Genomic DNA, 23,344 nt, shown 5'->3' with positions numbered 1-23,344 from the left:
CATATATTCTTATATATTATATAACAAGATTTCGAAATTTTTGTACTTTTTATGGACCGTATTAAAATAAAAAAAAAACAAATGTAATACAATATTTATTACTATTATATGATATAATTTAAAAATGATACAATTTAAAAGTAAATTTAATTATATTTTAAATGTTTTGTATGGCGGAAAATTGCAAACGTAAATACTGAAGTATTTTATATAAAATTTTATTGATGAAATATGGATCACAATCTTTTCAATAAATCCTAAAAAGTTTCAAAGATTATAATCTTTAGTTTGCGATCATATATGTAAACATATATATATATATATATATATATATTTGAATATGTATATGTATATACACAAATAGCATGCATAGATGAGATTAAGACGATTCTGTAGATTGACATGAAAATAAAATTATAATAATCTTAGACAACGCATGATAATAACGTAAAATTATTCAGAAAAACATTCAAACTTAAATCCAGACTTAAATTCTAGTTCAAAAGAGATCAATTTTTATGATAATTTTTTTTTTTAATTGTTTTCTTGTTTTAAGAATTAATTGTATAAGTTTTTGTATTAAAATTTGTTGGTAAATTCAAGATATATTTACAATATCTTTAATCGATATTGACTTGTATATTTGACCGTTTTCATATTTTGTTGTTATTTTTTGTGCTGAAGATTACATTTAAGAGAATAATATATTCTAAAACGTTTCATGCGATTAATCATACATTTGCTAACAGCAAAAGAAGATACGTTTGACGATAATACTAATTAAAGTATTTGAACAATAAGACATTTTATAACGTAAGTACAAATTACATATATATATATATATATATATATATATTTGTGCGTTTATATAATTTATAATATAATTATAAGGTGTTTGATAAATTTCAAATCATTTAAAGATTTTTCCTGAACATGTATAAATTATACGTATACAAAATAATGGAAAAAGAATCGAATAACTTAGAAACATCTATATTTTATTTCTTCTAATTCAAATATTTTTTAAAAATTATATTAATTACTTCCTTTAAAATTTAGAGAATTTTTAAAATTTTAAATCAATCTAATTTAGTAAACACATTTTTTTTCTACGAGAAAGAAACCCAGGGTGGCTTCGGGCTATGATGGAGTAACTATATGGTGAATATAATTTATTTATTATTTTTTATGATTTTTATTATTTAGTATTTTTTATTATATTTTATTTTTACTCTTAAGCTCGATATAAATAATAATTTTATTTTTCGAAATATTTTATTTATTTTTATAAATTATTTTTTAAATAATTTCACTATCTAATTTCTTATGTATATTTATATTTTACAGTTTACAATTTTGCTACTACGCTTCGTTTCGGTGAGTCTCATTAATTTTTACTTATTTTGGGTGAGAATTTGAGAAAATCCTCTTCGACTTTATCGAATAAACTTTACATATTGTGTATTTTTCTGCGTGAAACACGAATTTGTAAATTAAAATTCGTCCCTCTTCCTCACAGAAGAAATAGAGTATAATCAAAAAGTTTAAAAGATATACAAAAATTCTAGTATGATCAAAAAAGATGAAAGGAGAAATCTATGGCATTTATATTTTATATAATCGTTTATTTTCTTTCTTGAGCTTCGATTATTGTTAATAAAAATTAAATCGTATATGATTGCATTTATATATACACATACAGTATATAATTCTATTTAGTTTAAGAGAAAAAAAGAGAAGGATAAAAGGGGAGGAGAAAAGAAACAATAAATATCTAAAAAACTAGTAAATTTGTTCGTATAACATGAAAAAGTAAGAAATATATACAGGGTGTCCCACAATTCGCGAATCACCTTTCATGGGCAGATAGAGCCTGTTAAACTGAATAGAAAATTCATGTATCATTTTGCGATATTCGCAATAATTATTGAGTTATTAACTGAAATATCTAAACGAATGAGCGGATAGAAAGCGGTAGGCCGGACTCGGTGTGCATGTCGGATGACTTCTTTGTTATATGCCGCTTAGTATCAAAAGTATCATCTTACTTTGCGGCGCCACTACATTGGTCGCCGCTCGCTGCATGAGACCGCCTCTTGATCAAATAATGCTTTCTACCTGCTAAATGAAAAATGATTCGCGAATTATGGGACACCCTGTATACATATATATTTCAGTAGAAAAATATACATATGTATTCAAGCAGAAAATATATATGTTTAAGTAAGAAACATATATTTAGTATCGTATTTTTATATCTGATGTGTTAAAACCGATAAGCATCGCTGGTACCAGCTCGTCCTTATTCAGGATCGGTTTCTTCTCCGTTCGTGCCGGTAGCATTAAAAGCGCATTAGCGTCTTTACAGCTGAGTAGCTTGCTGCTGATTTGATGTCCGGTGCTGAATGCAACCGGAAACGCTTCGTTGTTACTCCACTTCAGGATCGCTCTTGCATACTCGGGCCGCGGATCCAAATTATACGACGACATCAACTGGAAATAAAAAATAAATGGTGTATAAATCATTTCTGTTTTGTGAAATATGTAAAAATAATTTGACAAACCTTAGCTTGCACTACGACTGGTTCGGAAGAATCGCCGTGCATCTCGTTCAGGAGGGGTAAAAGAAATAAACGCGCGGTTACGACTGCGGAAACTGGATTTCCCGGCAAACAGATACAGTACTTCTTTACCGAATTGTAAAGACACGTCGCAAATGTCGTCGGCTTCCCCGGTTTCATATTTACGCGACCTGAAAGAACATTTTTTTTAAATCTATATTATCTTTGCGAAATCTTTAAATATATTTATAATTTTGATAAGAGAAAATTAAAATATGCACCAAAATGTATTGTAGCATTGAAATATTTCTCTAAAATGGGTTTCAACATATCTCTATCGCCCATGGACACAGAACCTGTTGTCACAAGTACATCCACTTTTTTTAAAGCTTCCTCCATTTTGCGTACCATAGAGGTCTCCCTACAAAATAATATTTATAATCATTATATTAAAAAATTAATTTTTTCGAGAATATATTGACATATGTTTAATTTTAGAATATAAAATCCTTTCACAAATAGTTTAACACATGGCCATATATATGTGTATATTATTTTTCTTCAAAATTCTAAAATATTTGGAATAAAAGAATAAAATATTTTTTTAATATTTTATCTAATAATAGATTTAGAATAAATATAATTGAAAAAAAATAAAATAAAATAATTTTTTCTTCAATAAATCTAAATAAAATTATAATAAATAAATTAAATAATTTCATTATTAATAACAATGCGCACAGAAAACTTAACAAAAATTGTGATGGTATTTACTCATCGACCGCAATTCCAAAATCCAAAGGATTGAAACCATTCTCTCTTAATAGTGCAATTAGAGTTATTCTGTTGCTATCGTAGACATGTCCTGGTTTTAAAGGTTCTCCAGCTTCTTGTAACTCATCTCCAGTAGACAATATACCTACAGTTGGAAGTTTAATAACTTTAACACGTTTGCAACCACAAGCTGCCAGAAGTCCTATTTCTGCTGGACCAATACTTCTGTACGGATTTAAAACTAAGCTTCCTTTTTTTATATCGCAACCAATAGATCTGCAACATCAGAGCAAACAAACAAATAAATATATGACTCCATAAAATTTGTTCCAAAGAAAATATGTGAAAATTAATGAGCTTATACCTAATATCTTGTCCTTCTTTTGGTTGTGTCATTATTTCAATTTCTTTTTCCTCTGTATTATCAGAACTCTTTAATATTAGCTTTGTGTCTTCAACTTGTACAACTGCTGTTGCTTCTGCAATCGAAGATAAAAATGTAGCAAAGAGTTCTTTATGGTAAATAAGGTAATTTGCTATTAAAACCACTCACCATCGGGAATAGGTGCTCCAGTATTCACACGTACACAAGTGCCAGGTTCGAGAGAAACTAATGTAGACTAAAAAAATTTTTTCTTATAGATCTGGCTCGTATTGAGTACTTATTATTATTACAACTTACTGTAGTTCCTGCTTTTACACCACCTAACACTCTTCTTCTACCTTTCCCATCGCTCGCTAAAATCGCATATCCATCTTTAATGGAAGCTCGAAATGGTGGTAAATCGTAATTGGAATATATGGCTTCAGATAATATTCTACCATAGGCATCATTTGTATTAACATTTTCGACTTCTCTATCCTTTTTTACAGAATTACAAATTATTTCCACCGCTTCCTTTACAGAAATCATAGGAAATGGAGATTCTCTGGGACGTATTGCTACATGTTCAAAATTTAGCTGAAATAAATTAATTATATATACACAGTCTCTCACACATAAACGCACATATAAATACATTATTTTATTAAAAATTATATGTTTCGTACATACATACATACATACATACATATATATATATATGTGTGTGTATATATATATATATATGCATATGTCTATGTTTAAGTACACATATAATAATAATAATATAATAAAAAAAAGTATCTTACCAGATTTGTACAAGACTTGTTATGCGAACAAGATGTAATATTATGTTGCACAATGTCATGTGTATCTTTAATTTTTGTTTTATTATCTAAGATCAAATCTACTGCATGTGGTATCGCAAATGCAATTGCACTCAAGCATTCCGTTGCAGCTTTAGTTGAACCGGGCAAATTAATGATTAGAGTTTTATATCGAATTCCACATACAGCTCTGAAAATACATTAAAAATATAAATATTACATAATTTTATGGATTACAAATTTTATGGATTACTCTAATAAATAGAAATAACTTCACCGAGAAAGCATAGCCATTGGTGTCACTTTCATACTTGACATAAACATTGCTAAAGACATTCCGGGAGCTTCTTTATGTATAGTTTTTCTAGTAGCCTCTGGTGTAACATCTCTCTTAGAAAATCCAGTGCCACCAGTTGTGAGAATAACATCTACTTTGTCATCGCTCCACTCAATTAAATATTTCTGCATTGAGCAAATATGATAAATTAAAATATCAGTATACTACACGAAATGTAGTATATGAAATATACCTATGTATAGCTACCATTATTAAGGCTTCATCATCTTGTACAGTTGCGGTGTAAGATACTTCTCCTTGAAGTATACTTCCCAATGAATCTTTATCCCGAGCATTAATAAGTGCTTTCAATTTAGTACCACTTTCATCCATTTTCTCACCACTTGCACAGGTATCGCTTACTAAATAATTATAACAGAATTATATATATATATTTTTTTTTTTTAATTTTTATAAAGAAATAATGAGAGAAACAAATACTTTATATAAAATATATATCCCAGATTTTATGTTAATATTTATAAATAATCAATAAATACTCTACAAAATACATTGAAAATAATTATTTGTTTCTATTAAAAAAGATTATTAATACTTAAAAGTAAAGAATAAAATATGTAACCTCTTAAATATGTATATGTGGAGTTAAAACGTTTTAATCTTTTATTAAAATAGATTTTATTAATGTATATTTTTTTATAACATGAAGTAGATATATTTAAAATACATACCAGTTAAAATTGCAAATTTTATTAGCGTCATTTTTCTAATCTTTTCAAAACTTGTTAACAAGTAGCTATCTGTCATGTGATGCAATGACATCTGTTTTCTTTAACTAAACTGGTTGCACTTTGCACTAGTTTCAAAATAAGCTAAAAGTATATACTATATACTTATATATAATCAATTTATGGAGATAAACTAATAATTTATGAAGATAAACTAATAAATAATGCATTTTTAGTGTCTAAAAAATCATACTATGTATTGTGAGTTTGGAATCCTTTTTTTTTCTTTCGCAAATGTGAAAATAGACCTTTCAGTCTCTCAATTATATATTGTACACTATACACGATAATTCTTAGTAATGTAAAACAATCAACAAGTAGTAGAGAATTACATAAAAAATAATCACTGTTCGTCTCCTGCTGAGCAATGGGTCTTTATTCTTGAATAATTATCTAACAATAATGTACCTAATAATAATAGGTAGCAAAGAGTGCACTCGATTCTAAAATACAATGGTATAATATTTTTGATACACGGATGTCTTGTTTTGTTCGGCCAAAAACAAAAGTTATAAACATGATTTTTCTTGTAATAACATTAATTACTCTTAGTTTTCACTAAGCATACAACGTAAGAATAATTATTTTTATTTATAATAATTATTTATATTATAATATTATATATAAAGCGAATTAAGTCACGCTAATTCATGACGCATGTTTTAGAATAATTTCTTAAATCTAATACATTATTCCATCTTTTCTTCAAGACACATTTTTTAAGCAATCATGTTTTAGAATTGCTCTTATGTGTAATATATTACTCCATACATCTTTCCTTCAAGACCTAAGTTTTTAAGCAATTAACAATGGTTTAAGAGGAAGGAATGCAGTTGTACAGGAAATATTCGCAACGTTTCAAATTATTTGGATGGAAGATTAACTGTGTTTCTGTATTCCGTGATTGTGTCCTGAAGTCAGTAATCGACTAAACCTCTGAAATAATGAAAAATAGCATAATTAGTAGCGTTACAAACTCCCTTTATACAATAAATGAGCATTAAGGCTCTTGGATCCTCACCTCGGCCATGTTAGATTGTGACGTTAGAAATATCATTTTGAAATAAAAAGATATTTCGAATTTCAAATGGCTTTAGCATACTTTTCAGAATCCGTAAAATATAAGAGATGGACTGAGCTTCATGTTGCAGCTGTTGATTGAGTATAAAGAAAAAAAATAAAATACTCGAAGTATTTTAAGAATGTGTTAGCTATCTAAAGTGCTGTTTCATCGAAATATCTTTGAGATTTGAAATCGCATCTAAGAATTTTTAGCGTGTTTTCTCTGACGTCACAATTCCAACATGATCGGCAAAAAGCCAGAAGCCTTAACTTATAAATAATTAAATTACAAAAAATTAAAAAATAAAGTTAATTAACTTTCTATAGAAAATTTGCAAAAAGCAGCCATTTCATCGAAAGCTAAAATCCTATATGTATTTGGTGCGGAGTCCTTTGATTTTTCAAAATCCATGGGATTTTACCTACTGCTCCTCGGACTCAGCGAACGAAGAGGGGAATCCCTGTATTTTCTACGCGATTCGGTTCGACTCCGATCGCGATCGTCGCGTCGATCTCTCTCTCTGTCTCGCTCCCGTTCACGATCCCGTTCACCATCCACGTCTCGTCTCTCACGACGCACGTGGTGCCTCGGACTGCGGCTCGGGCTTGGTGAACGAGATACAGAAGAACGCGTGTCGGAACTGTGGCCTTCATAACGATGCCTTCGCTCTCTCTGCCTGTGAAAAGCAAAACAAGCTCAATATCGTCATTCAAAACAAAAATTGTGTTGAAAAGAGGAAAGTTTACAGTTTTTAATAGATATAAATAAAATGTTTATATACCAGTTAATTTTATTAAAAAAAAGTAATGAAAAGTGCTAATAATTACATAAATTAATGCTAAATATGTTCAACAGTGCCAGATTTAATAGCTGCTATTAAAAGGATCGTCAATAACATTAAAAATGACAAGTTAGAAAAAGTTTTTACAAGTTTTCGTAAAAAAAAAAAAAAAAACAATTTTATACAAATTTAAATGATGCGCATTTCGAAAATATTTATCATTAGTAACACTCTGTAGAAAAAAATCAAAATATTTCTTTACTTTCGACGGAGTTTCAAAGACATTTCCCGAATCTCGTCCTCTCGATCCTGCCTCTGTTGCTCCATCTTTTCGATTCTCAACTGCTCGGCTTTCTTGTCTGCTTTATCTGAAAGGATACAGAATCTTTAGCTTTCTTATTCTAATGTGTGATGTTAGATTTTTCTTGTATTACGCATCAACTCACATTGCTTATTTAACAAGGCCTGCATTTTCTTTTTAAGCCGCTCCTGAGGTGTGATTTTCATTGACTAAAAGAGATTTAAACTCTTAAAGATATATAATTAAGGAATATCGATACTTTTGGCGTATTAAAAGTCTAATTCGCTATATATAAATCAATATGTATATATGCACTGATAATATGTTATATTATCAGTTGTAAAACATAACTTAATATGCAAAAAAATTCTTTATTTCCTTTATGGAATGATTAGTAGAATGTGTGCAGTTATAAGCAAATTCAAAAAAATAATAGCAAAATGTGTATTCAATTATAATCGTATTTAAATTCGTCTAATGAATTTTAGAATAACATTTTGCATATCACAATTGAAAATTTCAATTTCTTTGTGGCTCGAACAAAATATGTACAATGTCCAAAACAATTATTAAAATAAAATATCAAATAAAGAGAACATAAAATATGTATAATACAACAACGAAAACGAGAAGCGCTTTGTTGAGGCTCCTCGTTCGGCTGGTACTTATTTAGAGACCAGTATGTTCTGTCTTTATTCTCTGCGCATTAAGTGACTAAGAAAGCGTTATGGTTCTTACTGACTTTGTGTCCGACACCAGAATTTGTACTTAACCCTGCTTTTGGCTTGTTCCTGAAACAAAAAGATTAAAAGAATTTATACACAGGAATTTTAATTATGTCATAAATAAATCAAGATCGTCACTTACGTGCTTGTATTAATTGGTATCTTTTGTGTCATTGGATTGGATTTTTCCTCGTTATCAGACAGCTCTAGTTCGAGGCTTGACGATTTTCCGCGTCGACCGTAATACCTATGCAAGAAATAAAAAAATAATAACAGGTTGTCTACTGAAATTTTGTAAAAAAATTTCTTGACAATTTCCCGATTTTTTAAAATTTTAAATAAATTTAAAAAATTAGTAAATGCACATTTTTAATACAAGTTTTCTTATTGCATGCACTTTCAATGTTTTCTATATATACGATTTTGCAAAGTTATCAAGAGTGCAGTTTTCCTAGTATTTAATATTGATTTGTTAATTACGAAAGTAATTTGGATATATATATATAAGATCCATAAAAATTACATGAAATTTTAATAAAAACTTAAATATTGCAAAGATATATTAAACATATGTTTCTTAAGCTTTGTGCTAAATAAAAATAAGATTATCAGAGACATTTTTTTTTTAATTCGTTGAATGCCAATAAAATTCCATGAGAATTCCCTAATTTTTCAAGATAGAACAAAATTCTCTGAGAATACCAGGTTTTCAAGATTTTTCCCGAGAGTTTACACCCTGAATAAGTTTTGTACAAAGTTTCCATCATAAAGCTCGATAAAAAAATCTAGAAACATTTTTACCTTGGCAGTGCTGGCATCTTATTGTCGTCGCTGCGCGATCGTTTACAGCTAGATTGACTCCTCGATCTAGATCTCGATGGAGATTTGGATCTCGAGCGAGATTTAGATCTTGATTTCGACGGCGAATAGCGTTTCTTTCGATAGCTGTCCCTCGAACGACTCCTGTTGCGCGATTTAGATCTCGATCTTGACTTGGACACGCTGCTCGAAGACGAGCTCCTCGATTTCTTCAAACGCGAGCGAGATCTAGACCTCGACTTCGATCGAGAAACTGTACGCGATCGAGATTTACTGATGCTTTTGCAGCGCGAGCGTGATTTGCTTCGCGTTCGCGATCGTCTTCTTGAACGACTTCTTGTCCGAGATCTTGTGTACTTTCGAGCTCTTGAACTCGTGCCTCTTGATCTAAAAGAACGTAAAACATAACAAATTGTATAACACGTTTATTCAATTTTTTGTTGAATTTATCTGCGTTAAAAAACTCCCTGATCTTCTCGGTATTTTCAATTAAAATTTCATCTATAGATGCAGCTTTTTAAAAGTTCCTTTATTATACACGCTTTTTAATGTTCTTAATTTAATTTTCTATTCGTACAACTGAAAAGTTATCAAGAGTGCAGTTTTTCTAGCATTTAATATTGATTTATTAATTGTAAAATTAATTTAGACAATAGCAAAGTACAATATGTCATTATATTTAAATGTTAAAAATATATGCAAAAATATAAAAAGAGAAAACGAAAAATAATTTATTATGATGTCTTACAAGGGATATCAATTTATTTAAATTATTTATTAAATTAATTATTTATTAAATAAATAAAAAATACTAATACATTTAAATATTATCTATTAAAAAATTAAACAATTTTTTATGAAATAAGACTGACATGAAATATTGATACTGAAATAGATTGTCAATAAAAGATCACATATTTAAGAAAAACTAAAATATTGTAACGATATGTTCGACATATATTTCTCAAGTGCTAAATAAGAGTGAAATTATTAAGAGCAATTTTTTAAAAAATTCCCTGAATTCCAATCTCAAATTTCATGTAAGAATTCCCTGATTTTTTAAGGTAAAACAAAATTCCCTGAGAATACCAGGTTTAAGGTCCGAAAGTATACACGCTGTTTCTTTCTCTCTCGTAAAACTCACCTAGAACTTATTCTGGATCTACTTCGCTTCTTGTCATACGATCTATAAGACTTAGTTCTACTAACAGAACGTGAACAACTTCTTGATCTAGATTTGGATATTTTCCTATTGACAGTCCTCTCATTGAAAGCAGGACTATCCGACCTCCGTCGTCTGAGATACGAATAATTGACTTTTCTCGAATTCGACGAAGACACGTGCGATGTGCTGCCATGAGTCTCCTCCTCCCCACCGAAGCTCGTGATATAAGTAATTTGCCCAGCATTTACAGGCGATGTAGATCGCGATCGCGATTTGGAAGATGATTTTCTATAAGGATTGTACTCTGGGCTCTCTCTAGCTGCGTAACTAAAGGAAGAATAATTTACATAATTAATATAATATATAATATATAATATAATATATAATATTAATATAATATATAATATTAATATATAATATTAATATAATATATATTATATATAAATTAGATATTATATATAAATATATATTATATATATAAATTAGAAATATTTATAAAATATAAATATTATATATATATATATATATATATATATATATATATATATACAGGGTAGTCAAAAAGTATCGGACCCCCCCAATATTTCCGTTCCCTTGCATTTTACAAGAAAATGTTTCAGACAAAAGTTGTAGGGTTTAAAAAGATCTATTTACTGATCTTATCAGTTTGACCTTGGATGGCGTCGCCAAGGTCAGATCTAAATTACATTAATTTTTTGAAATGGAACACCTAACTGTTTATTGCATATTCTTGTAGCTTATCTCGAGACCTTTCCAAAACACTACAAGAAAGTTTATTTTCGTTGAGTACTTTCCGAGTTGTGAGGCTTGAAAGCTACAGTGTACTGTAGTGTGGGTCCAGCCAGTTAAGGCAAGAGTGGCGTGTGCCCAGCCAGTTAAGGCAAGAGTGGCGTGTGTCCAGCCAGTTAAGGCAAGAGTGGCGTGTGGGTCCGGCCCAAAAGACATGTCCCAAAAGTCTGGCCGGACCCACACGCCACTCTTGCCTTAACTGGCTGGACACACGCCACTCTTGCCTTAACTGGCTGGGCACACGCCACTCTTGCCTTAACTGGCTGGACCCACACTACAGTACACTGTAGCTTTCAAGCCTCACAACTCGGAAAGTACTCAACGAAAATAAACTTTCTTGTAGTGTTTTGGAAAGGTCTCGAGATAAGCTACAAGAATATGCAATAAAAAGTTAGGTGTTCCATTTAAAAAAATTAATGTAATTTCGATCTGACCTTGGCGACGCCATCCAAGGTCAAACTGATAAGATCAGTAAATAGATCTTTTTAAACCCTACAACTTTTGTCTGAAACATTTTCTTGTAAAATGCAAGGGAACGGAAATATTGGGGGGGTCCGATACTTTTTGACTACCCTGTATATATATATATATATATATATATATATATAGATATATAATATTAATATATAATGTATATACTATATATGATTAATATACAAAATATTAATATATATAATATATAAAATATTTCTGAGAAAGTATAATGAATTATTACCTAGGCGGACTCATAACGCGACCTATCATTTTCTTTTCTCTAAATGCACGTCGTTCTCTACGTGAACGGCGACCCTGTTTTAATATACATAGTTTTATTAAAGTTGATAATCAAACTTATTTGTCTACATTATATTTTAGATATTATTTTTAAGTTTAAAAAATTTTAAATTTAAAAATTATATATTTCGAAACTCATATAATTATTTACCGAATACATAGCTTTCTCTTCCTCTTGCTTTCGAGCTTGCCGCATATTTTCAGCTTCTTCAAAATCTTGCGTTAAAAAGCTAAAGTAATCGGCGCCTAAAAGTCCATATTTTTGAGCTACCAGATTCATTTCGTGCGCCTGAGATGGTTCTATTTGAGATACGTCCACGCAGATATCTAATAGGATTAATAAAATATATTTAAAAAAATCGTTCTCCCTATTGCTTGAAAAAATACATTAAATTTATGTAAAATAAAATAATTATGCCTAAATCTATGTCGCTATCTTCATCATCTCCCTTTTCCTCCGATATCACTGGATCTCCCGATTTTACTGGCTCGGGTATCGGTTCTTCCGTTTCATAATTATAACCAATAGCAGCACTATTAGCAGACTTTCTCTTATCCTTTGCGGAATCTAACTTTGTGGATGAACCGAATTGCTCTTCCAAATGTATCTGATGAAGAAACTTCTCCTCGGTCACTAAACAGAAAGACATTTAATTAAAGACACAAGCAGAATTCAGAAAATCTCACATAGCAGAAAAGACAAGCAACGTACCTCCTAGAAATTCATTTTGTACGATTATACGATAGCGTTCGTAGTTGATATGTCTATCTTCACTCGTCAGAGCGATATCAACATCAATGGTGTTGGATATCTCTGGTATCCAATCGAGATGTGCCCGTACATCAAAACGATCTATGAGATTGTCTTCGTTGCTCTGCCATGGCATCCTATTAAATAAAAAAAAAAAAAAAAGAAACTTTCATTTAATCGCTTGGTTACTGCAAAACTCACATGTTTGCAGGACTAGCACCCGCAGCAGCTATTGCTGGATCCAGATATATCTTGCAGGGTCTGCCATGTAGTTGGAGAAATTGCGTAGGGTCTGATTTCTAAACAGAGCAAAAAGACATTGAATTACAATACAAGTTTGAACGATACTTCTCTATTGATTCAACTTTGAACACCATCACAAAAGAGAGAACATTTAAAAAATGTTTTTTATGTAAACTAATCTACTATACAGGGTGTACCAAAATTATTTGACACTCTGTTAAAGAGATTCCTAAGATTATTTGGAGACAATCTTTGCTCAGCAAAAATGTCGAGGATGGTCATCATTTTTTGCCATCATGTTTATTTTTGTAACAAAGCCTTAAATTAAAATTCTAAAGTAAACTCTATCTGAAATTAATTGCAGAATGTGATTTTGTTAATATTTTATTTCTACAAGGCTTAGTTTGCCAAAAAAAACGCTTATAACTCGAAAATTATTAGTGCCTTGACATTTTTACTGAGAAAAAATCATCTCCAAATAACCTGAGGAATTTCCCTATTAACAGGGTGTCTGGTAATTTTGGAACATCCTGTATTAAGCCATAGAAAAGACATTTTCTAGAAAAAACTTTTTTTTGCCGTACGAATTATACAAAGGAGACGGATTGGTTGCACATATGGAAAGTGTCTCCGCATCCTTACAATTTTCTCGTAGTAGTCCCGTCTACGTTCGGCTCTGCGACGATAATCGACCAGCATGCCGCGGATCTTCTTCTCCTGCTTGCGTGCCTCATGCCACATTCTGCCGCCGGTCTTCTTCACGGAGAAACTCATTTTCTTTCACCGGAAAGGCTCGGAGTCGCGCGGCTAGCTCGATGCGAATCCCATCCGCTTGCCTACGGTTCTTTCAGCTAAAAAATTGAAGCACTATAATAATTGACACGCTTTCTCATCCCGCGAAATGGACATATTGCCCTGTACTCTGTACAATAAGCAGCAGTCGCGATCTCTCTCGGAATAAACAGGAATTGTTACAATTAAAAATGATCGCCCGCGAATCATTTTGATAACGTCGCGATCTATAGAAATCAATATATTTAATTTTATTTAATTTTATATATATATATATATATATATATATAGTAAGTTATATTATTTTTTAAATTTTATATTACTTTTTACTTTTTCTTGATATTTATATTATTTTTTAAATTATATTATTAATTTTATATATATAATTTAAAAAGTAAATTGTATATTGTGCTATATCTATTATGTGAATGGCTAAAAAATTATCCAGATATACCAATTAAAAATTTCTTATCCTTATATATTTTTATTTACATTATCAAAGAGTATAAATATATTTCATTATTAATATTTTAAATAAAAAAGTATTATTTTCCTTAAATTCTTTTTCAAGATAATAAAATGTTACTGAATTTTACAATATCCACTCTTTTATATATATATATATCACTTAATTATAAAAAATATGTATGTATGAGAAATTAAACTCGCTAAAATTGCTTTTAAAAATCATGTTCAAAAATATTTAAATATTTATGTTATATATTTTTATATACTTTTTCCTCATTTATATTTTTCAAAATATTCCTTTCTCTTGCACACTATTTTGCACATCTTTATTTATTTATTTAATTGAGTAAAAGTCAAAGCTATTTCGAACTGTGTATATTGTGCGTATATATATATATATATATATATATATACAATATGTTATTTTTTAATATTAAAAAAGGGTATATATGGATCGAGTGCACTACAAATATATCGGGAGAAAAAATAAGGTAACAGCAAAAGGTGAAGATGTTTTTGTTTATTATTAACCTTATGTAATATCGTTTCAAATTTTCAATTACATTATTATATATATAATAATAATTATAATAATCATCATAATAATGTTATGACAATGTATACACGTTAGATACAAGTTCATTTTCCTTCATCCGGTATAGAGTTTTTGTTAATTATTTTTTTTCATCTTAATAAATCGGTTTTTTTGTTTCCTCCTTTCTCTCACACATACATACACGCATACAAACGTACATATACGCATCCACATGTACACATTTCTGTCGATCGCTCGTTCATTAGTCCTTATATTCTTTTTTGTCCCGATTGTGGTGCATGTCATCGCATGGAAAAACGAGACATCATCGAGACATCATCACATATCTCACCTCTCGCATACTTAATTCTCAAAGGACGCTCGCACATCGCCTCTCAGGCGCATCAGTCATATTATAGTTATATTTGTTTCTGAACACAATGCTTTTACACATGACGTTAGGAAACTTAAGTTACTTTACTTCCCCGCCGCGGAAACATGTTCCAAACAATTTCAGAAGGATTAAGATTCGCACAAGCGCAACTTTTACAAAGACCGCTCGTTAAACATACATACATACATATGTATACATACATAATTTATTGTACTGGATATATTACAATTTTTGTTTACATTAAAATACAAAGAAGCGATCCCGTCTATTGCTTAATGTATTCGTTGGAATTGTTAAAAAGAAATTATGTAATATACCTGTCTAAAATGATGGTCCACAATCAGCTATCATATCGCAATTTTCTTCTTTATGAAAGAAAAAATAAGATAAAATAATATATATTATTAAATTATTTGATAAAAAACAGGCACATGTATAATATGTTTATATATGTATATAAGAATTGGATTTTTAAATTTATAAATTTAAAAATCCAATTCGACCTAACTGGCCAGTACAAAATATTATAACACTACGTTTCGACCCTCAGGTACGGATCCTTATCAAGTGTAATTGCACAATTAAAATATACATTGATTAAGATACGAAACCGTATTTTACAAAGTTGTTAACAAAGAAATTTAAAATAAAATATAATATAATGTACCTTTCGAGATGTTGACTCGAAAGCAGTAAAATTACTAATGTTAAACCGGAGAAAAATAAATTATTTTGACTTGTTTCAAAAAGGACCCGTACCTGAGGGTCGAAACGTAGTGTTATAATATTTTGTACTGGTCAGTTAGGTCAAAATTTTAATAAATTTAAATTTATAATTACAAACTTATAATCAATAAATAAAGAGAAATCTACAAGGAAAATGCGACTTCAAAAATTATATCACATGTGCATGCTTGAATCAAGATATATCATTAAAATACATATTATTACTTAGTATATGTCGATCTTTACAACATTCTAATCGGAACAATTTCTTTTACACGAAAGAAAAATATTATATATGTATGTATGTGTACATATGTACTTGAAATGCAGCGAAACGAATCATTTGGAACATGAATCGCGGCCGGCTCTTATACGTTATTAAATGTATACATCTCTGCTGTCTGTTAATTGGCTTAAATACTTTGCATTTTTTGCGACAGTTGTTGAGTGAACAAAATTCACATTTCACGATACGGTGATTCTCGAAAAATAAGACGTGCATACAAATATTGGAAAAAGCGAAAGGAATCATGCGGGCCCCTTTTCTTCCACATCGATACTAAACATACGTTTAAAACGCATTTCGTCGCGTTAAATCAATTCGTATAGCTACGCTTCGATCATTCTCGAGGTCTTGCTCGACTTTTCCTCTCGTTCGAAATGCCCTATTCTTCGAGAATCGTGGCTACCCTTCATTGTATGAACAAAATTGTCTAAATTGTCCGTCCCTCGGGTGACGGCGGTCGCTTAATCGCGCTTAATAGTCTCGCATCGTTATACTCAATCGATCGCTTTGTTTCTCTACACAGGTGTGTGTAAGAAAAAGAAAGAAAATAATTATTCTAAATTAAAAATCAACAATTGTCCAAAGCACGCAAGAGCTACACTATTTACTAAACGTGACGCTGTGTCCAGGAGTTTTAGAAATTGTGCATATCCTTGATTCGACTGAAGAAGAGAGGCTTATTTATCATCCTTGTAGGTGTACATATATATCAGAATTTCTTATATACATGTCCCAAAAGTCCCTCAACCGTTGTAAATATCTTGAAAAACGGCTTTTTCAGACAATGTTTCAAATAAAAATTGTAGGACTTTAAAGTAGGAATTTAAATGGCGTATTAAGTAATAATAGTGTAATTATAAATAACATTGTTAAGACTACGTAATATTCACTTTGAAATTTTTTTTTGAAATCCCTTTTTTTATTACACATATTCAAGAGCTTTTCAAAACATTAATAAAAGTTTTTTCCTGTTAATTATTTTTCGAATTATGAGGCTGTAAAGGAAATTCGCATAATTGTTTTTGAGAAAAAAATGTTGCATATTGTATAATTAAAAATATTTGCGTTCTCTCTACATCAATTGATTTGTCTAATTATTTTATGCATAAAAGTATTGCAGAAAGATTATCAAAAACTAAATATTTTCCAAGATATTTTGTATTTTATATCAAAATATTATAAACTTCCATTGGTTTAATCTTACTGACATTCAATCTTCTTACTTTGATTATAAACTTCCCTTAAACTTCAAGCTTTATAATTTGAATAGCACTGAAAAAATACTTTATTATAATGTTTTAAAAAACTCGAGATAAGATTGTGCAAATAAAAATAAGGGTTTTCATTAAAAAATTAAATTTTACACAATCTTAACACAATGCTATTTATAGTCACACAACTATTTAATGCGCCATTTAAAACTCTACACCTTTTATTTGAAACATTTTTTTCCAAAATTTTTTTTTCCAGACATTTGATTGTTGAAGAACTTTAAACATCCTGTATATATCGGAATTTTGTATATATATATTTTATATATATATATATATATATATATATATATATTTTTTTTTTTCTATATATAATATATATAGAAAAAAATATATATGGATATATATAGAATTACATATGTGTTGAATGAACCATCTAAAGATTATCTTGTAGATGGGTATCCTGTAGTGGAATAAAAGTCACTGAATTCAAGATCTCTTTCTCTCTGGATGATAAAAAATAGTTTCCGTATAGCTCCGAAAATACGATCACGTTCGAAGTAATGTTATGAACACCTTGTTGTTTGTTTTCGGAACCTGGTGACACAGCGTCAGATTTGTAATCATTCGGAATTCGGAAGAGGGCTCGTGCGTTGTGTGATATCATACACGCGATATTATCTATATCTTATAGAGCGTACTGATTTTTGCCGTTCAACAGGATATTCTCTGGCGAGGAAACACTTGGAATTTGTCACAGAAAATTCCGAGCGTTTTTGTTTTTTATTTCGTTTCGTTCTCTCTCTCTCTCTTTCTCTCTCACTCTCTCATTCGTTCTTTCTCTTTCTCTCTCTCTTTCTACACCCTAATAAATCATATTATCCTGTACAACTTTTTTTTTAACTGCTGAAATTATATCAAAAAGGTATCATTGAGGTAAGGTGCGCGACATATTCCGTTTTTTAAGTTTTGAATAATTTTTTTCTCCTTTCTCTTGTGTTTAAGCATATTTTATTATGTCACAATGAACCTCTCTATCTATTTTTATTTTTTTTAAGCATTGCTTCCGAGCTATCTAATCACAACACAGACTCATTACGACTCTTTGAATTTTTCAACGTATCTTATAAGCACTGTGATTGCCGTAAATCTCGATGCGATATAAAAAACATTTATGATACAGGCATCATTTCGTATTTCCTATTTGTCCGTCTCGGAGAGATTTACATTATTCGATATTGTTAGAAAATTTGTTTTCGCTCTCTCGGTAAACTTAAGTATAAATTCGAGTATAACAAACCCTCAACATCTCATGACAAGTTGCAATATATAGAATGCGTGTGTATGTGTGCATATTATCCATTGTTTAAAAACGTATCCGCAAATTCATTTCATCTCTGTGATGCAGGTATGTATAAAAATATACAAATCATTCGAAAGGCCGCGTGAAGAAAATGATTCTTAGCAGATCGAATGGCTTGTGAAACTTGTTAGACTTTTCTCAGCTCTACTTCGAAAAAGTATTTTATATTTTCTCTCATATATATATTTACAACTAATACAACAAGAAAAATTCAAAAATCTAAACTTCACAGTGAGACTCTCTCGTTATTACTTTTCCAGAAAATACATCGTAAGAATCCTCTTGGTCGTCTAATACCTTTTTCTTTTTTCGTTTTTTCCTTTTTTCTTTTTTTTGGCCAAGCTCTTTTTTTGACAACAGTCACAATCATGCAAACGAAACACGGTGCTTTAATTTAATTTAAGCCGCCACTATCTACCCGTTAAAATTTGTATATAAAAAAAAGAAAAAAAGAAAAAGATATATAGCAATTAAAACGTTAAAGATGACGGATTGGGAATTATACATGCAGCTTTATTATTTTTTTTTCTTCTTACGGGAGACCTTTCATAAAACAATTAAAATTAGATCTAGAATGTCCTAAAGTAGCTAAACAATAAATTGATACGATCCGTCAGCAAAATGATTACGCGTCTGTCCTATGTATAATATAATAAACGACATACACAGATAAATTATTATCTAAATCTCTTATATAAGTCTCCATAGAGCATTCCTTCTTTTTTTCTTTCGTATATGTATGGAAGTATAAAAAGCCGCAATTATATAAAATATATTTCGTAAACGGATTTAAGTATTTTCACATTTTTCTTTCTTTCTTTCTTTTCCTTTTTGCTATCGTGATTACGAAAAAAGCAACATGCATAATTCTTTAAGATTTCTTTCTCTTTACAGCGTTATATTTATTATTAATTTCTATTAAAAGTGTCGTACTCTTTCTTTTTCTTTCATAACACATCTGGGTTGTGTGTAGAGGGATTTATTACGGTTGCATTTTTAATGGTCTGCCTTCAGGTACTATACTACACTTTTACAATTGGTAGTTTCGCAACGAAATGTGTTGGTTGTTAACGCGTTGATAAGAATAAGAAAGAAATTTATCGGCTTCTAACTTTTGTTCGTCATCTAGTCTTTCTTACAATCAAACGTCATGAATAATCAAAAGGGACTACGCAATTTAACTGATATTTAAAGCTCCTCACTCTTAACCTCGATCATGTTGGAATTGTGACGTCAGAGGCGAGAAAACACGCTAGAAATTCTCAGATACCATTTCGAAACAGCACTTCAGATGCCTTTGGCACACTTAAAATACCACGAAAACTATCCTTTTCCCCCTATCAACAGCTGTAAAATGAAGTCCAGTCTGGTCTTTGCAACGCAGTCAAAGAAAAAGAATAGTTTTCATATATAAAAATTTACTAAAGCTATCTGAAATAATGTTTCATCAGAATTTTCAGCGCGTGCTTTCTCGCCTCTGACGTCACAATCTAACATGAGCACGACAAGAATCCAGGAACCTTAAAAAAAGTATTTATGGCCGAATATAAAAATCAAGTCTTGCGTCACGTAATAGAGGGAATAAAATATATATATATATATATATATTTATATAATCGATCGATGCGAATGACATAAGCGCAACGACCTTACATATCGGAGCAAAACGGCAAAAATCAATGACGATTGGCGTTGGAAACGTATGCATGTGATGAGAGTATACGCGCGTATTGTTTATTTATAAAGTATCTAGATTTCTCGTATGATTATATTCCATTTCTTGATTGATCTTACGTGTATGCTGTTTTTAACTTTCTTATTACTGTTTTTTTTCTTTATGTATAAATATGTAATTGTTGTTAAGCCGCGCGAACCCCGCGTTTGTTTAAAGTCCTTGCTCAACAACAAACTGACGTTCGCAACATCCTTGCATCCTTTCTTTTCTCATTTTTCTTTTCATTAAAGTAAATAAAATGGTCGAGTTTACATTGTCTCGTGTATGTATAATGTGTATGTATACGCATGTGGGTGGATGGGTGGATGTATGTGTTATCATCTCCTCACACATTTAAAAGCTAAACCCTAAAGCTGCACTCTTAATCATTCATTCTAAGTGTATTGTACAAATAACTAGCAGTCGACGCGACTGTTTGCTCGCAAAAAGTACTTGCTAAACCGTTTACATCCGTGACATCGTGTATAAAACTCTATTGGAGTACATGCTTACATTGGTAATATTCTTACTTTTCCTCTTTTATTTTTTTCTTTCATTTACGCGGTAATAATAATTATAATTATCACTTTTTCGCTCTCTAGGCCACACAGTTTGATTGCCGAAAGTTTTCCCGCTCAGAGTCGTTTTTTTTTCTTTTTCGTTAAAAACCGCTCGGAGTGTTCGTGGAAATCGGGCACAGGACCCGAGAGGCCAGCTGGGTTCATCCTCACTGGACCATTACCGTCTGTCCGTGCTCGAAGCTTTCGTCAATCATCCGTGTTAGACACGTAGTAATATGCACGCTCAATGTAGGGCCAGTCAGCTCGATAAAAGATACGAAAATACAGCAACGTAACAGAAATAGAGGTTTCCCTCTCCCACATTCCTTTCCTTCTCCCTTCCTTCTCTCGCGTGTTCTCTTTTCTACTCTATTTTTTTCAGTCGTTATCGCCGCCGAGCTTAGAGTAAACTTCTGTGATCTTTTAATCTCAGAGAGAGATTTGGACTTTATATTATGTGTCTTGTGGATATCTTTTTGTCCTGGGTAATTTTTGTCGTCTGTATTTTTCAGAGAATTGTTCAGCCAAACCAACGTGTGTCCGAAAAATTTGTTAAATTCTCACTGTCGAAGTTAATCGCTGATCGCGAACACTGGTGTGCTTCTTCTTTTGTTTTCTTTTTTTTGGGGGGCTATGTGCTTCGGAGAACGATGTTTGAAAAGCCATTCCTTTCCTTCTTCCCTCGTCTACGATACAGTAAAATTCAATACCGTAAACGAACGTTCAAAAGTATGCCACGATATCTCCATCCGGTATATGATAAATCAGCTAAATTCTCTTTCTCTTCCATCGTTCGGTCTTGCAAATTGCCTATAATAAAATCAGCCGTATTGTCCACTTCTACATTCACCCCCTCAGTGAATAGCGACCGGGCTCTGTTGGACGCAGACACCGACCATCGGGCTGTCCTCTCTCTCCGCTGGATCCCGCTGGTTGCCGGTCGACACCGTCGACGGTTGCCTGACCATCCCATGCGCGTCGGCGGTCGAGTAGCTGTAGTTGTAGAAGTTCTGCTGCTGAATCATTGGCGAGGTCATCATCGCGGGCAGATGGGGTATATTAGGAAGAATTAGGCTATTGTACGATCCAAGGGAGCTCTGTATCAGGGAGCTGTCCATGGACGACGATTGCATGGACGTCGTCATCGGGGCCGATGACGCGGCCGATGTCGATGGGTAGCCCGTTGTTATGGCACGCCGACCTCCGCCGCCCGTATGACGGGGCGAGGACTCGCAGTCCATGGGTTGGTAACCGCCACCAGGGAGACTCGACGTCTGGATCTGCTGCAGACTGCCGCTGCCGCCCTGTCCCGACATGGTTACCAGTCCTGGGACATCGAAAAGGGGGAAATTAATTTCAGAGGTCGGGCAAAAAATCTCTGATATATATATATATATATATATATATATATATATATATATATATATTTATATACACTAATGCCATAATCATCCACGCAAACCGCTCTAGCTCTTACAATTGAGTAATCACTAATGGGAATAAAGAGAAATAAAATGTCAAACGTCTACAGGGACATGTTTGCAGGCAATAATTTCCACTAGCACCTTTCCTTCACGCACATTACTCTCCAAGATTAAGGCTCTCTTAGATCCTCGCCGCGGTGATGTCAGATTGTGACGTCAGAGATGAGAAAGAGCATACGCTGAAAGTTCTTAGATATTATTTTTAAATGAAAAGATATTTCGACGAAACATTATTTCAGATTGTCATTGTTTCAGCTTTAACACATTCTTAAAATAAACAACTCTTGAAAATTATTCTTTTTGCTTGACAGTCAATCAAGCCGCATATTACAATCATTATACAGATACAGCTTAGAGTTGATTGATTATAAAGGGAAAAGAATAGTTTTCGAGATATTTTAGGAGTGTGCTAAAGTCATCTGAAGTCCTGTTTCACCGAAATATCTTTTTATTTTGAAATGGCATCTAAGAATCTTTAGCGTGTATTTTTTCGCCTCTGATGTCATAATCTAACATAGCTGCGATGATGATCCAGGAATCTTAAATACGTAGAGATTCTATACAGAAATATTAAAAATTGCAAAAATTATCTCTCTATTACAATTTCTTCTTCCTTCTTGTGAATTTAATACAACCGATAAAAAGTAATAGATATTTTACACGTACTGTAACTCGTAATTACAAAGTTACGATCAATCTTAACTCCTACGATGCGTTTTATTTGCTGCAAAATATATGCGCTTATGGAATATAATTGACATCGTTCGTAA

At 31.4% G+C, this 23,344-nt stretch overlaps 3 protein-coding genes across 6 annotated transcripts in view; all 3 read right to left on the bottom strand.

Annotated features, from left to right (window-relative positions):
* Window positions 1-1,790: 1,790 nt before the first annotated feature.
* Window positions 1,791-5,718, bottom strand: cin (Molybdenum cofactor synthesis protein cinnamon). The gene is made up of 11 exons (XM_029317494.2): window positions 5,553-5,718; window positions 5,068-5,222; window positions 4,801-4,985; window positions 4,506-4,713; window positions 4,018-4,296; window positions 3,889-3,955; window positions 3,700-3,814; window positions 3,336-3,611; window positions 2,843-2,982; window positions 2,565-2,752; window positions 1,791-2,493 (listed from the first exon to the last, which is right to left on the bottom strand). The coding sequence occupies exons 1-11, from the start codon at window positions 5,641-5,643 to the stop codon at window positions 2,239-2,241; spliced, it is 1,959 nt and encodes a 652-aa protein (XP_029173327.2). The 5' UTR covers window positions 5,644-5,718; the 3' UTR covers window positions 1,791-2,238.
* A 246-nt stretch (window positions 5,719-5,964) lies between these two features.
* Window positions 5,965-13,984, bottom strand: LOC114942184 (CLK4-associating serine/arginine rich protein). 2 transcript variants are annotated; one of them, XM_029317492.2, is made up of 14 exons: window positions 13,684-13,984; window positions 13,000-13,097; window positions 12,760-12,935; window positions 12,466-12,681; window positions 12,199-12,374; window positions 11,989-12,062; window positions 10,443-10,790; window positions 9,281-9,685; window positions 8,622-8,726; window positions 8,497-8,545; window positions 7,900-7,963; window positions 7,716-7,821; window positions 7,094-7,348; window positions 5,965-6,545 (listed from the first exon to the last, which is right to left on the bottom strand). In XM_029317492.2, exons 1-14 carry the CDS (start codon window positions 13,813-13,815, stop codon window positions 6,527-6,529), a joined length of 2,223 nt encoding a protein of 740 aa, XP_029173325.1. In that variant the 5' UTR covers window positions 13,816-13,984; the 3' UTR covers window positions 5,965-6,526. The 2 variants fall into 2 exon arrangements, with proteins under 2 accessions (XP_029173325.1, XP_029173326.1); XM_029317493.2 differs by lacking the exons at window positions 5,965-6,545; window positions 7,094-7,348 and having other exon boundaries at window positions 7,756-7,821; window positions 8,493-8,545.
* An 822-nt stretch (window positions 13,985-14,806) lies between these two features.
* Window positions 14,807-23,344, bottom strand: part of mnb (minibrain) — a 118,022-nt gene continuing 109,484 nt past the window's right edge. For 2 of the 3 annotated variants that reach the window (XM_085483342.1, XM_085483348.1), the window contains exon 9: window positions 14,807-22,417. In XM_085483342.1, coding sequence (XP_085339468.1) covers window positions 21,945-22,417 — 473 coding nt within the window. In that variant the 3' untranslated portion in view covers window positions 14,807-21,944. The remainder of the gene's footprint in view (window positions 22,418-23,344) is intronic. The other variant, XM_085483356.1, reaches the window with a different exon arrangement.

This window comes from Nylanderia fulva, unplaced genomic scaffold (assembly GCF_048542155.1).
Source record: "Nylanderia fulva isolate GAGA-0341 unplaced genomic scaffold, ASM4854215v1 Scaffold10, whole genome shotgun sequence".
Classification (NCBI taxonomy): Eukaryota; Metazoa; Arthropoda; class Insecta; order Hymenoptera; family Formicidae; genus Nylanderia; species Nylanderia fulva.
This window is presented reverse-complemented; position numbering and strand designations above follow the sequence as displayed.

Bases quoted from the DNA above. Each gene is read 5' to 3' on its own strand.
- LOC114942184 (XM_029317492.2), bottom strand. From the start codon at position 13,815: ATGAGTTTCTCCGTGAAGAAGACCGGCGGCAGAATGTGGCATGAGGCA. The intron at 12,936-12,999 runs GTGAGTTTTGCA...TTTATTTAATAG, and splicing joins GGTGCTAGTCCTGCAAACAT to GATGCCATGGCAGAGCAACG. The intron at 9,686-10,442 runs GTGAGTTTTACG...ACGTTCTTTTAG, and splicing joins AGATCCAGAATAAGTTCTAG to ATCAAGAGGCACGAGTTCAA.
- cin (XM_029317494.2), bottom strand. From the start codon at position 5,643: ATGTCATTGCATCACATGACAGATAGCTACTTGTTAACAAGTTTTGAA. The intron at 4,714-4,800 runs GTGAAGTTATTT...ATGTATTTTCAG, and splicing joins CCAATGGCTATGCTTTCTCG to AGCTGTATGTGGAATTCGAT. The intron at 3,815-3,888 runs GTGAGTGGTTTT...CTTCGATTGCAG, and splicing joins TGGAGCACCTATTCCCGATG to AAGCAACAGCAGTTGTACAA.